At 43.2% G+C, this 14,336-nt stretch overlaps 1 protein-coding gene and 1 long non-coding RNA gene across 2 annotated transcripts in view; one reads left to right on the top strand and one right to left on the bottom strand.

The window, feature by feature from the left end:
- Positions 1-290: 290 nt before the first annotated feature.
- Positions 291-14,336, top strand: part of LOC125765943 (uncharacterized) — a 34,051-nt gene continuing 20,005 nt past the window's right edge. Inside the window, exon 1 of the long non-coding RNA XR_007418638.1 lies at positions 291-1,415. This is a non-coding gene — a long non-coding RNA (uncharacterized LOC125765943). The remainder of the gene's footprint in view (positions 1,416-14,336) is intronic.
- Positions 6,967-9,739, bottom strand: LOC125765832 (cuticle protein). The gene is made up of 2 exons (XM_049431326.1): positions 9,442-9,739; positions 6,967-9,191 (listed from the first exon to the last, which is right to left on the bottom strand). The coding sequence occupies exons 1-2, from the start codon at positions 9,451-9,453 to the stop codon at positions 8,157-8,159; spliced, it is 1,047 nt and encodes a 348-aa protein (XP_049287283.1). The 5' UTR covers positions 9,454-9,739; the 3' UTR covers positions 6,967-8,156.

The raw sequence follows: 14,336 nt of genomic DNA, 5'->3' as shown, positions 1-14,336 counted from the left end.
CGATCCGTTAGATACAGATCGAGTTATAGGCAAAAGTTGGTGCAAAAATGAGCCTTAGTAAATTTTCATTTTTTTGAAATTTTTGATTTTTTTATTATTTTTCACATTTTTTTTATTTGAAACATTACTAGAGTGAAAAGAAACTCATTGCAACCCATTGGCATTAAAATAATTCAATTTTATTTTTTTTGCAAAATTTCCCAAAAAAATCGTAAGGGGTAAGCCTTATGAAATTTTCGACTTGAAAATTTTTTGAAAATTTTTTTCTGATTTTGTATTTTTTTTTTAATTTAAAGCACTATTTAAGTGAAAAGAAACTTATTGCAACAAATTTCCATTAAAATATATCACATTTAAAAATTTTGCTACATTGCTTAAAAATGAGGAAAATTTTACATTTTCTCGAACAGGGTAAGGAACTTGGTTCCTCGAATAACTTCTGGCACAGACATCTGAGGGCATGGCCGTCCAAGAAGAAAATGTAGCCATTAATGCCATCTATCGACCACAGGTTAAAGATTGGCGATCCGTTGGATACCGACCGAGTTATAGGCAAAAGTTGGTGCGAAAATGAAGAAAATTTTACATTTTCTCAAACAGGGTAAGGAACTTGCTTCCTCGAATAACTTCTGGCACAGACATCTGAGGGCATGGCCGTCCAAGAAGAAAATGTAGCCATTAATGCCATCTATCGACCACAGGTTAAAGATTGGCGATCCGTTAGATATAGATCGAGTTATAGGCAAAGGTTGGTGCAAAAATGAGCCTTAGTAAATTTTCATTTTTTTGAAATTTTTGATTTATTTTATTATTTTTCACTTTTTTTTTATTTGAAACATTACTAGAGTGAAAAGAAACTCATTGCAACCAATTGGCATTAAAATAAATCAATTTCATTTTTTTTGCAAAATTTCCCAAAAAAATCGTAAGGGGTAAGCCTTATGAAATTTTCGAGTTGAAAATTTTTTGAAATTTTTTTTCTGATTTTGTATTCTTTTTTTAATTTAAAGCACTATTTAAGTGAAAAGAAACTTATTGCAACAAATTTCCATTAAAATATGTCACATTTAAAAATTTTGCTACATTGCTTAAAAATGAGGAAAATTTTACATTTTCTCGAACAGGGTAAGGAACTTAGTTCCTCGAATAACTTCTGGCACAGACATCTGAGGGCATGGCCGTCCAAGAAGAAAATGTAGCCATTAATGCCATCTATCGACCACAGGTTAAAGATTGGCGATCCGTTGGATACCGACCGAGTTATAGGCAAAAGTTGGTGCGAAAATGAAGAAAATTTTACATTTTCTCAAACAGGGTAAGGAACTTGCTTCCTCGAATAACTTCTGGCACCGACATCTGAGGGCATGGCCGTCCAAGAAGAAAATGTAGCCATTAATGTCATCTATCGACCACAGGTTAAAAATTGGCGATCCGTTAGATATAGATCGAGTTATAGGCAAAAGTTGGTGCAAAAATGAGCCTTAGTAAATTTTCATTTTTTTGAAATTTTTGATTTATTTTATTATTTTTCACTTTTTTTTTTATTTGAAACATTACTAGAGTGAAAAGAAACTCATTGCAACCAATTGGCATTAAAATAAATCAATTTCATTTTTTTTGCAAAATTTCCCAAAAAAATCGTAAGGGGTAAGCCTTATGAAATTTTCGAGTTGAAAATTTTTTGAAAATTTTTTTCTGATTTTGTATTCTTTTTTTAATTTAAAGCACTATTTAAGTGAAAAGAAACTTATTGCAACAAATTTCCATTAAAATATATCACATTTAAAAATTTTGCTACATTGCTTAAAAATGAGGAAAATTTTACATTTTCTCGAACAGGGTAAGGAACTTGGTTCCTCGAATAACTTCTGGCACAGACATCTGCGGGCATGGCCGTCCAAGAAGAAAAAGTAGCCATTAATGCCATCTATCGACCACAGGTTAAAGATTGGCGATCCGTTGGATACCGACCGAGTTATAGGCAAAATTTGGTGCGAAAATGAAGAAAATTTTACATTTTCTCAAACAGGGTAAGGAACTTGCTTCCTCGAATAACTTCTGGCACAGACATCTGAGGGCATGGCCGTCCAAGAAGAAAATGTAGCCATTAATGCCATCTATCGACCACAGGTTAAAGATTGACGATCCGTTAGATATAGATCGAGTTATAGGCAAAAGTTGGTGCAAAAATGAGCCTTAGTAAATTTTAATTTTTTTGAAATTTTTGATTTTTTTATTATTTTTCACTTTTTTTTTTATTTGAAACATTACTAGACTGAAAAGAAACTCATTGCAACCAATTGGCATTAAAATAAATCAATTTTATTTTTTTTGCAAAATTTCCCAAAAAAATCGTAAGGGGTAAGCCTTATGAAATTTTCGAGTTGAAAATTTTTTGAAATTTTTTTTCTGATTTTGTATTCTTTTTTTAATTTAAAGCACTATTTAAGTGAAAAGAAACTTATTGCAACAAATTTCCATTAAAATATATCACATTTAAAAATTTTGCTACATTGCTTAAAAATGAGGAAAATTTTACATTTTCTCGAACAGGGTAAGGAACTTGCTTCCTCGAATAACTTCTGGCACAGACATCTGAGGGCATGGCCGTCCAAGAAGAAAATGTAGCCATTAATGCCATCTATCGACCACAGGTTAAAGATTGGCGATCCGTTGGATACCGACCGAGTTATAGGCAAAAGTTGGTGCGAAAATGAAGAAAATTTTACATTTTCTCAAACAGGGTAAGGAACTTGCTTCCTCGAATAACTTCTGGCACAGACATCTGAGGGCATGGCCGTCCAAGAAGAAAATGTGGCCATTAATGCCATCTATCGACCACAGGTTAAAGATTGGCGATCCGTTAGATACAGATCGAGTTATAGGCAAAAGTTGGTGCAAAAATGAGCCTTAGTAAATTTTCAGTTTTTTGAAATTTTTGATTTTTTTTATTATTTTTCACTTTTTTTTTTATTTGAAACATTACTAGAGTGAAAAGAAACTCATTGCAACCAATTGGCATTAAAATAAATCAATTTTATTTTTTTTGCAAAATTTCCCAAAAAAATCGTAAGGGGTAAGCCTTATGAAATTTTCGAGTTGAAAATTTTTTGAAAATTTTTTTCTGATTTTGTATTCTTTTTTTAATTTAAAGCACTATTTAAGTGAAAAGAAACTTATTGCAACAAATTTCCATTAAAATATATCACATTTAAAAATTTTGCTACATTGCTTAAAAATGAGGAAAATTTTACATTTTCTCGAACAGGGTAAGGAACTTGGTTCCTCGAATAACTTCTGGCACAGACATCTGCGGGCATGGCCGTCCAAGAAGAAAAAGTAGCCATTAATGCCATCTATCGACCACAGGTTAAAGATTGGCGATCCGTTGGATACCGACCGAGTTATAGGCAAAATTTGGTGCGAAAATGAAGAAAATTTTACATTTTCTCAAACAGGGTAAGGAACTTGGTTCCTCGAATAACTTCTGGCACAGACATCTGAGGGCATGGCCTTCCAAAAAGAAAATGTAGCCATTGGTGCCATCTATCGACCACAGATTAAAGATTGGCGATCTGTTGGATACCGACCGAGTTATAGGCAAAAGTTGGTGCAAAAATGAGCCTTAGTAAATTTTCATTTTTTTTTAATTTTTGATTTTTTTTATTATTTTTCACTTTTTTTTTGTTTAAAACATTATTTGAGTGAAAAGAAACTCATTGCAACCAATTGGCATTAAAATAAAACAATTTTAATTTTTTTGCAAAATTTCCCAAAAAAATCGTAAGGGGTAAGCCTTATGAAATTTTCGAGTGGAAAATTGTTTTGAAATTTTTTTCTGATTTTGTATTCTTTTTTTAATTTAAAGCATTATTTGAGTGAAAAGAAACTTATTGCAACAAATTCGCATTAAAATATATCACATTTATAAATTTTGCTAAATTACTTTGAAAAAGAAAGCCTAAGGAGATTGGAATATTTATGGAAACATCGGAGACATCTGTACAGACATGCTGACATACAGACATCTGAGGGCAGGGCACCGAACTACGTGGTGATGAGAATTGATCCTTAAAAACAGACGAGTTTATAATAGAACTAACTGAACACTTAAAATGCATTCGTCTCTTACCGAATAAGAAGGTACGGATAAGAACATAAATACTTCACCAAGAAGTACAAAGTTTTTCACGACTAATAATTGTTTAAAAAATAAACTTTAAGCAATATATATACTTTCTTTCAACTTTCGTACCCAATAGAACAAGAAATCACTCTTGAGAATTGAGTTAAATCTCTAGTGCAATTCCTTAACCAGAGATGCCTCTAAAAATATGATTATGTTTTATTCTAAACACACCTTTTTCGCCGAGAAGGAAGATAAAGGTATGCAAAGATTCCATAATCACAGTCATCAATCAGTAGGTCAGATGGAACATATCCACCCAGAACTCATATGTTCCATCTAAAGACATCGACTCCACATCATTGCTGTACGAAGCTATCTCCCTTGGGTACATTTTCCAGTCCATTTCCATTACCAAGCCAGACCAGTGACCCAGGTCTTAATACGCCCAGGCGAATGGCACCGGAATGGAATGGTACGTCGGTGTGTTGGACAATTTACATTCATACCAATCTGTGCCCAGTTTTGCTTCCTTCATGCCCGGAACTGCCGGTATGGCTTTCGTACTGTTTTCCCCTGTTGACAGTGATTATACCGATCAATCCATCCTGCTGTCAGTCTTCATTCGAAAGCAACACCTGGCCAAGAACGATGAGTTCTGCTAAGTGCGGGTGTGTGCATGTGTGTCTCACTTAATGGTCCCGAAACAATGGCATTCAGAGTTGGCCGAACGTTTCGATGCATTGGTGTTGCACGCTGTTGCACGCTGTCGGCATGGAACCGATGGAAGCAAACCATACCAAAAAGAAAAAAACAAAGTTCCGGTCCGGACCGGAAGCAGTAGTAACGGCAGCATGCAAGTAATTTGTCCTGCTGCACTGACGTGACTGTCGCGTGTTAGTTCGCTGGCTTGCATTTCAAATGCATGGAGACGAGGCAGCACTTCACACTGTTGAATTGCGTTAAGCTGCAAAGCGAGCGAGCAGGAATCTATTTTTAACCACCAGCTCACGAGCGAGGGCGTGTGTGTGCGGTTTGATTAGATTGTGAAGCTCTATCGAGCTGTTACGGAGCAATACGGATGCAGCGATGAAACGGTCACGCGTCCGGTCTCTTGTGCATATAAAACCGATTGGCTGGCTGTGAAAGCTTTCGTCGTCATACACACACAAACCCTTTGACTGCTCGTAAACGCTTAATGCGCCTGGTATGGTAGGCAACACGCATCACACATCTTAACTGACAGCATTACCAACGCGCTCACAAAAGCGGTACGAACGATTGGCAAAATTGAGTTTACCATCCGTGCACCTAGCAGCAGCCTTTCCTTGCTGTACGTGTTCCGGCAGTACTGCACAAAATGGGGACTCGTACGTTAACAAAGCGGCACTCACTGGAAGCTCGATTCGAACCCACATATAAAAGCCCCCACACCCCTCCTTCACAAAAAAACCCACGCATACACGAAGTACGCTGACGATGACGGTTTTGAGCCATGATTAAGAGCTCGTTCCAGTCGATCCAGCTGACCATCTGACCACCGAACAATGAGAAACCCGGACGACCGTACCGTCCATCTTGACCCGATACCCGTTACCCGGACCGTATCTCTGTCAGTGTCATCGGCAAACGGAAACCGATTAAAGCCGCAAAGCCAACCCATTGTGTGCGTGTGCCCGCACCAAAATTAGCTAGTTAGAACATGCTACGAACAGTGTACCTACGTATGCTATGCATATGTGAAAACTGGAACCCAGAGCGGGGTGGGTCGCGGTACCGGCCTGTCACCGTTATCAGGGTACAGGAGTTGTCGCTCCGAGAGTTGGACAATTTATTAGAATGATATCGAATTTCACTTTTCTCTTGTTTTGTTGGGGAAGAGGAGGAGGAAGAGGAAGAGAAGGAGGAGGAAGAGGAGGAGGAGTAGGAGGAAGGAGGAGTAGGAGGAAGAGGAGTGGGGAGTTTGTTTTTTTGTGTGTTGCCTTACCTAAGCGAGTTACGGTGGAAAAGAAGGCGACAGCAAAAAAACACGGGAAAACGTATGCATAGTACACTGTGTGCGAAGCAGCATGATATCAGTCCGGTGTCTCAAGCGGAAGAAGAAGTTATGTCAACTGCAGACAAACCTTCCCCTCTCGGTAAGGTTCAAAAGAAAGAATGTGAGTGATGGAGAATTAGGAGAGGAGTTATGTTCCGGGTGGCGATGTCATGTCGTACGTATGACCGGAAGAGAGTTTTAGCGAAACGATATGAACCACAGCAAGTAACAACACATTGCATATTGGAGAACTTGAACTACCTTGATGATCTGTTTCAGTCTGGTTTTATTAGGGGTTTTTGGTGAAAAAAATCTCTCACGAGAAAGCATCTTTGGAACGTCTTTCTGGATGCTTCACTTAGAGAACTCACCAGATATAACCTGAGAGTGACCTAAAGAATATCTTTAAGAATGGGAAAATTCACGCCCCAAAAGGTATACTCCCACGTATTTGGAAATGAAACTATATCCTGCCACCCTCCAAAACTTATGCACTTGTCTCCATTCCTCATTTGCTCAACTACTCTTGGTGCACACTATAGACTACACATACCAATTACGTGTACTCCATGCAACAGGAAATAGGGCACTCAATCAAACATCGCATCAAGAAAACCGGTGCAGTGAGCAAGCACTGGAGTTCGCTCCACTACCAATTCCCACCCCCCTACCCCGCTCACAACCCCTCACTTAATCGCTTCTATTGACTTATGTCATGATGTGGTAATGGCGGGTAACGCCACAGGCACCGGATAGTATAGCGTCTAGTCAAGCAAATCAAGTCACACGACAACCTTCTCCATTTGATTCATTTAATATAGCAAATCGGTAATGTTTTTTTTTATTTCTTTATTGATCAAGTTCGTAACGCAAAGGAAGTTCGAGCAAATAAAAAGAAAACATAGGTAGTAAAGAAAGATTGATAATAAAGAAGGGGTAATAGGGGGCACGGGAGCCGAGTGCTGGTGAAGACATTATTATACATGCACCCGGCTCACGCCATGTTCACGCTTGAACATCTTGTTGGCTTTTTTTGTTACATTTTTTTTATACATTTTCCATGTATGTTGCAGTTGATACGTTACGCTATCCCGATGGTCTTGGTCACCTTGTTGATGGTCGTGGTTGGCAGGTGGTCGCTTGATTTAGCTGACTGCTGTTCCTCCTGTTTGCAGATTTGGAAATAACATCCACCTGCTGGCACATCGCTTATGTTAGTGTAAGGTTGGGACGCGCTGTTGCACAAGATGGTTTGTTGAGCGCCACCACGGTGACGACACTGCAGCTTCGCACGACGTTCCGGGCTTGGACGGTGTACGGTGTTTCCTTTACTTGGGTTTTGCTTGGTTGTTCTGAAAGGAGCCGGAACGGGCTCGCTGAATGATATCTGGCAGCTGTTGGTGCAGGTCGTTCCGTCGTCCCCGAATTGATCGATGTTCCAACGCCCAACCCTTTCGGGGTTGATAGTAGCTTCCCGTGTTTTGTTTTTTACCTTCTTTGCAGGAGTATGGCTATTCCGTACATACGCGGAAAACTCCATCCTTCGTCCGGTACGCAGCAGCGTTCGAAGGTGAGACAATCCTTGTAAGATGTTGGCGGATAGTGTCGTTATACGTGTTGCACTCAAAATTTACTAGCTCTTTTCGTTCGTTTCTGTTTTTCCTTTCAACGGGTATGCATCGTTGTGCCTTTGCTGGGTGGATGAGATGGCGTTAGTCCCAACAACAGTAGTCCCAACAAAATGGGAGGAAGACTTTCGGGATATTCGCAGAAAGCTACGCCTAGCCAGGGAACGATTGAAGGATGGGACGGGGACGGCTGTTTGAGTAATACTGGAAGAACTGCGAGCATTCCTCACAGGAGTGCGCCACAGGTTGTTGGAAATAGAGAGCGGGAGTTTGGCAGGGTTCGAGTATTTGGTTCGAGTATTTTTAGGTTAGCATATACAGTATGGTTTTTTGTTGTTTGCGACCGCAAAGCGATTAAACACGCTTAGTAGTGGTTGTCCCATCGTCCATCGTAGCTACCGTCATCCTCATGTCCAGCCGGAGCCCAGGCACCGGAACCGGCGCGTGCGCTTGCCTCCGCCACAGCGGCATAGTGTGCGGCCTTAGCGTGCTGCACCTCTGGCGTCTCTACCGGCACACCATTGTGGATGACCGGGATGTGCTGCGGGTAGTACGAGTGTGCATGGGCCGGGGCATAACCCTGGGCCTTGGCGACGGCGGCAAAGTGTGCGGCCTTGGCGTGCTGCACTTCCGGCGTTTCCACCGGCACACCGTTCTTGATGATCGGGATGTGCTGCGGGTAGTGTGCGGCGTGGACGGCGTGCGTGTGGGCAACGGTTACCGGAGCAACAGCATGATGGTTGGCGCGGGCCGCAACATGGGCGGCAGCATGGGCAGCCTTAGCGTGTGCGACTTCCGGCGTGTCAGGGATCGGGCCAGCGTGCGCGTGACCATAGCCGAGTGCCTTCGCATGTGCGGCAGCATGTTCCGCCTTGGCGTGGGCTACTTCGGGCGTATCGAGCGGAACACCGTTGTGTCCGAGCACGACCGGTGCGGCAGGAGCATACGACCACAGGGAGCGCTTGTGCAGACGTGCCTTAGCGGCGGCATGTGCGGCAAAGTGTGCTGCCTTGGCGGCCTGCACTTCCGGCGTCTCGATCGGTGCACCGTTGTGGCCGAGCACGACCGGAGCGTAAGCGTACGCGTTCCAGGCTGGTACCGCGACGGCATGCGGTGCCGGACCCTTCGGCAGGTTTGTACCAGATACCTGGAAGCCGTGGATCGGATCAGCAGTGTACTTCACGCTCTGGACATGTCCGTTCGCATCGACGTACGAGTAGCCACCGTGCGTAATACCGTGCGCATCCTTCGTTTCGTGCTTCTGCGAGTTCGGTTCGGCGTAACCATACGAGTAGCCTCCGATACCGTCATGCGCTTGGTACTGCGACGACAGCGCCACACCGGGGTAGATGGCGGAAGCCGTGGCCGAAGCCAACAGCAGTACGGCAGATCCCAGCACCTGCGACAAGAAGAGCAAAATTGAAGGAAAGACGGTAAGCAATGCACAAACCACCGAGCTCAAATACGCCGACTGTTTGAATGTTGTATGAATGATGTATATATTTGTGTATGTGGGTGCGTGTATATATGTTCCGCAACAGGAAGTGCTTCGTAAGGTTGATTGGTGTTGTTTGGCCGGTTGTCACAAGCATTGTACGAACATCACCCTTCCTGGAGCGGATACACGGTTACACTCTTTGGTTACTTACGAATGCCTTCATTATGATGTGCTTTTATTATGCTCACAAAAGAAAGAACAAAAAACACTTTCCACACACACGTGTACACAGATAAATTCTCGTCCTTGCACACACACACACTCGCACACACTGTTTCTTCACTTCCGGCTGGGTGTTCACTTGGTAAGGGTAGCTTTGTATTTGGGGTTAGTTTTGTGCAAAACTGCAACTCGTCGCTTTAGCTAGTATTTTTGAGTGCTGAAACCTCCTAGGAGTGTAGGACTCTAGGACTGTTTGCGGACTGTGCCTCAACAATGCGTCGGGACAGCGTTTTATAGTCGACCCGGTCCGGTTCGGGCGATTCCGAAAGGCGAGAGAGAGCGCAGAACAGACATCGAACCGCACGGTGCGTGGTACGTACAAGTGGGGTAGGGCGCTCGTCTAAACCAAAACGCGTTCGTCTGAAACGTACCTCCCCATTATTTTTTCCTTCAAGCCCTCCAGTTTATTTCTTCTTTCTCTTACTGCACCACAACCATCGTTCTGTGGTTCATCCAACACACACACACACTTCCCCGATGGCTGCCCAAGAGCGGGAAACTCTTGGACCCTGGCCTACCATTACTCCTTAATCTTGATGCCAACCAACGTATGGTGCGGGTGGTGTTGTGAGGAAGCGATCGATAGTGTATTGGTTTTGCACAGTCGACTCTACCCAGGTATTGTACCGTTCACGGGTTTCGTTGCGCCATGTGCTTTCTGCAAAGGTTCGATCGTTTTTCGTCCAAGAAATGGGAAGATAGAGAGCACACGAGAGAAAAAGCGACAGAGAGATAGAGAGAGGATAGAAGAGTTAAAGGAGGAAGGCGAAAGAAACGCTTTTTGTGTGGTGGTGGTGGGGGTTGGGGGTGAGGGAGATAAGTCAGGAAAGCGGAAAAATAGTTCAATACCACTGCCACGCCTGCCCCCGCATTATTAGGCGCTTTGGTTTTAAAATTATGGAATTGGATGCCCTCAGTCACCAGAAGTTGCAGGTGCCATTGGTAGAGTCTTTTCTGACGCAGACGGCTTTGGTAGTAGCGGAGGCTGAGCGAGAAGCGCACGATACGCGCGGTAAGATCTTTTTCGGGAAGGGTTTTGCATTCGATCATTGTGCTGCTCCTATACCATTCAGTTCCCTGCGTACTGTACGTAGTTCAGGGTAGAAGTTTCGGAGGCCTGCATGGGGTGGTGCTTACGTTACACCGCGCACTGATCGCGCGATGATCGGACCGTAGATTACTCCAAACTCCAGAGAGCGGAAAACCGCAACGCGAAGCAGGAAAAGAATTCGCAAGAATTTGAAAGCTACGAAAAGACAGCTATCCGCTGTTACCCAGAAGCTGGACCTCACCTTTTAAGATTCGGCCCGGTGTACGGCTAACAGGGGAAGCTTACATACTGTCAATTGGATGTTGTGGGTGGTGGCGACACGCGACAGCAGCCGGTGCAAACACAGCCCGCTTTGCAGTCGCTTGCGCACAGTAATGAGAAACGAAGGGGACGTCCACAAGTCCAGCCCAAAAAAAAAAGACGACAACGATGCAATGAAGTGTCAAGAAATGTGAGGTAAAATCCAGGAAGAGGTGAGGTAATGGGTACGACGAATGGCTTTATTTAATGCAACGCGCTGCACGCGGTTCTGTCTGCCTGTTCGGTTGCGCTGCCTGCATCATGCATCAAATTATCTGGTCCGTTCTTTTCGGTTTTCACTTTTAGTTTCGCCCATTACCCCTTTCCCCCGGTTTTTGCTACGGTTGCCTGAAGGGGTTTTTTTTAAGCATTTGCACTGGCACCGGAATGCATCGGCACCGTGCGTGGTGCATGTGAATGCAATGGGAGCGATTTGTGACACCCACCCACCCAACCGTACCGAAATTAATGTGCAAGCGCTCCGGCGTACCGGTGTGCGAGAAAGTAAAAGGAGTTTTGGTGCATTTTTTGTGAAGTTCCTGGTTGGTAGAATGTCGGCGAACAACGTGCGAACATTAAAGGGTATGGGAAGAATAAGATGGTACGTCAGGGAGGCGAGTTCTAGAAGCGTCTCTGGATGTTCGTCCCATACAAACTGATTTCGGTTGTCAATCAATAAATTATGACATTTATAAAGCGTCTTCTAATACTTTTGCTGTTTCCTCCAGTAATCGGTTAGACCTTATCCATAGTATTACAAGAATCCAGTTTCCAGAATCCTGAACATTCGTACGTTGCTTTGTATTTAATTATATTCAGTCGTTGGTACCATAAATTGTAGATTGAGTCTGACCTTTCCTGTGTTGAGTGTCAAAAACTTAAGTCTTCAATATTTGACATCTGTCATCTGTCCTCTTATTAACAAGTACTCAAATCTTATGCCTGGACACACCTAAAGTAGCTATCCTAAGATCACTTACATTTCTTTGTTAAGATTTCAATTTCAAGACGACCTTGGTGTTGATTGTGGAAGGTTCCAGAAAACTCATTGAGGGATTCGAAACGATGGAATACAATTGCAGTTTCAAAACCCTTTAAAAAGTAAAGAAAACAATAAAACCATTACAGTTCTACTAGAGTACGGTAAGATAAGAAGCTCCTTTACCTTGATCCACCAAGAATTCCGCAAAAAATTTCACGTTTTCTTCTCATGGCTCGTCCATCGGCAAGTGACGCCCCGGCTAAGTAGTAACAGCGGTAGTGCTAATAGTAGTAATAGGCATGCCGTAATTGACGCTACACTGCACTCATTTGATTGCGTACTCCCCCAATCGCCCCCATGCAATAAATGGCAGGTGAGTATGGAAATGTGTTTTGCGGCCACCGTGTGGCCTTGCTTTCGCTTTCGGTACGCGGAAACGCGCGATTGCAACGTAAAGTTTGCCTTCCTTTCCATCCCATCATCCGGAACCGGGTGTAGCTACGTTGCTACACTTCTTCGCCTAACCTTGAGCCTCACGAGTATCACCCCCAAAACCGGATTCCTGTCCTCGTTGGTGATCCGCTCTTATCATTCAGCACCCTGCACCGAAGACGCACCGTTAATCGGTTTTTCGATGTGTAGAATGGGCAAAGACGGCATTCCACGTTTGCTGGTGGGTGTCGTAGGTCACCCACGAAAGGTAAACGCGCACGTCTTGGAAGGTGGTGCGGAGGAAGGTATCTACGACTATCGTTACCAGATGATCTTGGACGATCTCGGTACAACTTCGAAGCGTACCGAGCGGATCTTGGATCAGCTTGATCTCGTTTGCTCCTTCCCTGTCCCTTTCATGGCAGCGTGGCATGTAAGAAATCACCAGAAATTAATCAACGCAAACAAGTTCTTTATCGAGCAAACGGGGTGACGGTAGTTGTTTGCTGCTAATCGTCACCATCATCATCGGCCGTGTTGCCTTCCTCATCCTCATCTCAAGGTGACACAGTTACTAATCACCCTTTATTTTTCACTCACCACCCAGATATGATTTAAGCACCACGAATGAAAATGGTTCACTCGAGGAGGGGCTTTTTTTATTTTCATTTTTATTACTTTGACCAATCGAATTCCGATCTGGACGTAACTCTAAAATGGAAATCAGAAGAAATGTAGCCAAATTTAAGCTTACCGAGATGATTGATGCAATCAAGCCTGCTACGGTATTTGCCTTCGGAAAAACGTCAATTTCGTTAGACGTTCCAGGAGTGGGTTTCCATGTCTGGTGATGTGTTGTACACCGGTGTGTTGTGTGTACAGATGTAGACGACTTCAGTTTTGTTGCCGTCATTCTTTCGTTCATTATTTTAATTGAGCACTAGCCGGTGATGCGTGAGCAAAAACGAACGAAGGAAAGCGGGCGTTTTCCAACCGAAAAGACCGAAACCCAATTTCGTCGTGGTCTTCGGCACCGTATTGGATTTGCAAAAAAAAAAAAACTAAAGAAAACCCTGAATGAAAAACGAAGCAAATAAGGCAACACACTCAGGTATGGGGATTTTCACGCACGACTAGAGATGAGTCGGTTTGCTCTTAGGGTTTTAGGATCTTTCTCTCTCTCTCTCTCTCTCTCTCTCTCTCTCTTTCTTTCTGTCTCTCTTTATTGAGCACTCTTCCTTCTTTTTTCTTTCTATAGAGGGATTGGGAAATTGGTGCGCCCTTTCGGAAGCGGTTGGCTAAGCGCCGATGCCGCTTTTGCTTGTGGATCGCTGCTTCCGTTCTGTTGCCGGTGTGTCGGCATGCAATTCGATTCAAATTTTGGCCCATTTACGTTACGTATAGTGATCGCAGTCACGGAAGCGTTCCGGGGTGATCTAGCGAGAGGGTTTCGGATGTATATTTTTTTTTTAAATACCAGCTTTCTTTTCATGTTTCCATCCTTCTGAGAATTCATTACGGTACATGGCAGAGGACGGTGACCAGTAAGGAAAGGTTCAACACTTTAAGAGGTGTTCATGTTCTAATGTTCTAAAAAGGGTAGCTGTTGTTTGACAAGGAAAAAATGAAATAAGAGTTTCATTTTTGTACCAGCTTCTTAGAAGTGAAGCTCAAGAAACCTCACTTTAAAGCACATCTTTACTGTTGAAGACGGCTTCTGGCACGTCATGACAATGACACAAGACTCTTCAAGGTTATGGTACGAAAATCATTTTTCACAGCTTCACAGCTTTTAGCTGCACATTAACTTCTTCTACCGGTGCTTTAGGCTGCACTTTCCCTTTACCGTCGCAATAACGACAACAGAAATTCAATCCCGAGTGGCTCGCACCCCAAGAACAGCCAATGTAGGAAGGAAATGCAAATGCATATAAAAAAATTAACCCACGCCCATCCGTCCATCCAGACCTTCGTGTTAACTTGTGGCCCCTTTTTTTGTTCTTGCAAAAAGTTGACTGCTGCGAAGGGAAAACAATACGCACACACACACACACAACAA

Source organism: Anopheles funestus, chromosome X (assembly GCF_943734845.2).
Source record: "Anopheles funestus chromosome X, idAnoFuneDA-416_04, whole genome shotgun sequence".
Classification (NCBI taxonomy): Eukaryota; Metazoa; Arthropoda; class Insecta; order Diptera; family Culicidae; genus Anopheles; species Anopheles funestus.
The sequence above is the reverse complement of the archived record's forward strand: the minus strand, read 5'-3'. Positions and strand labels throughout refer to the sequence as shown.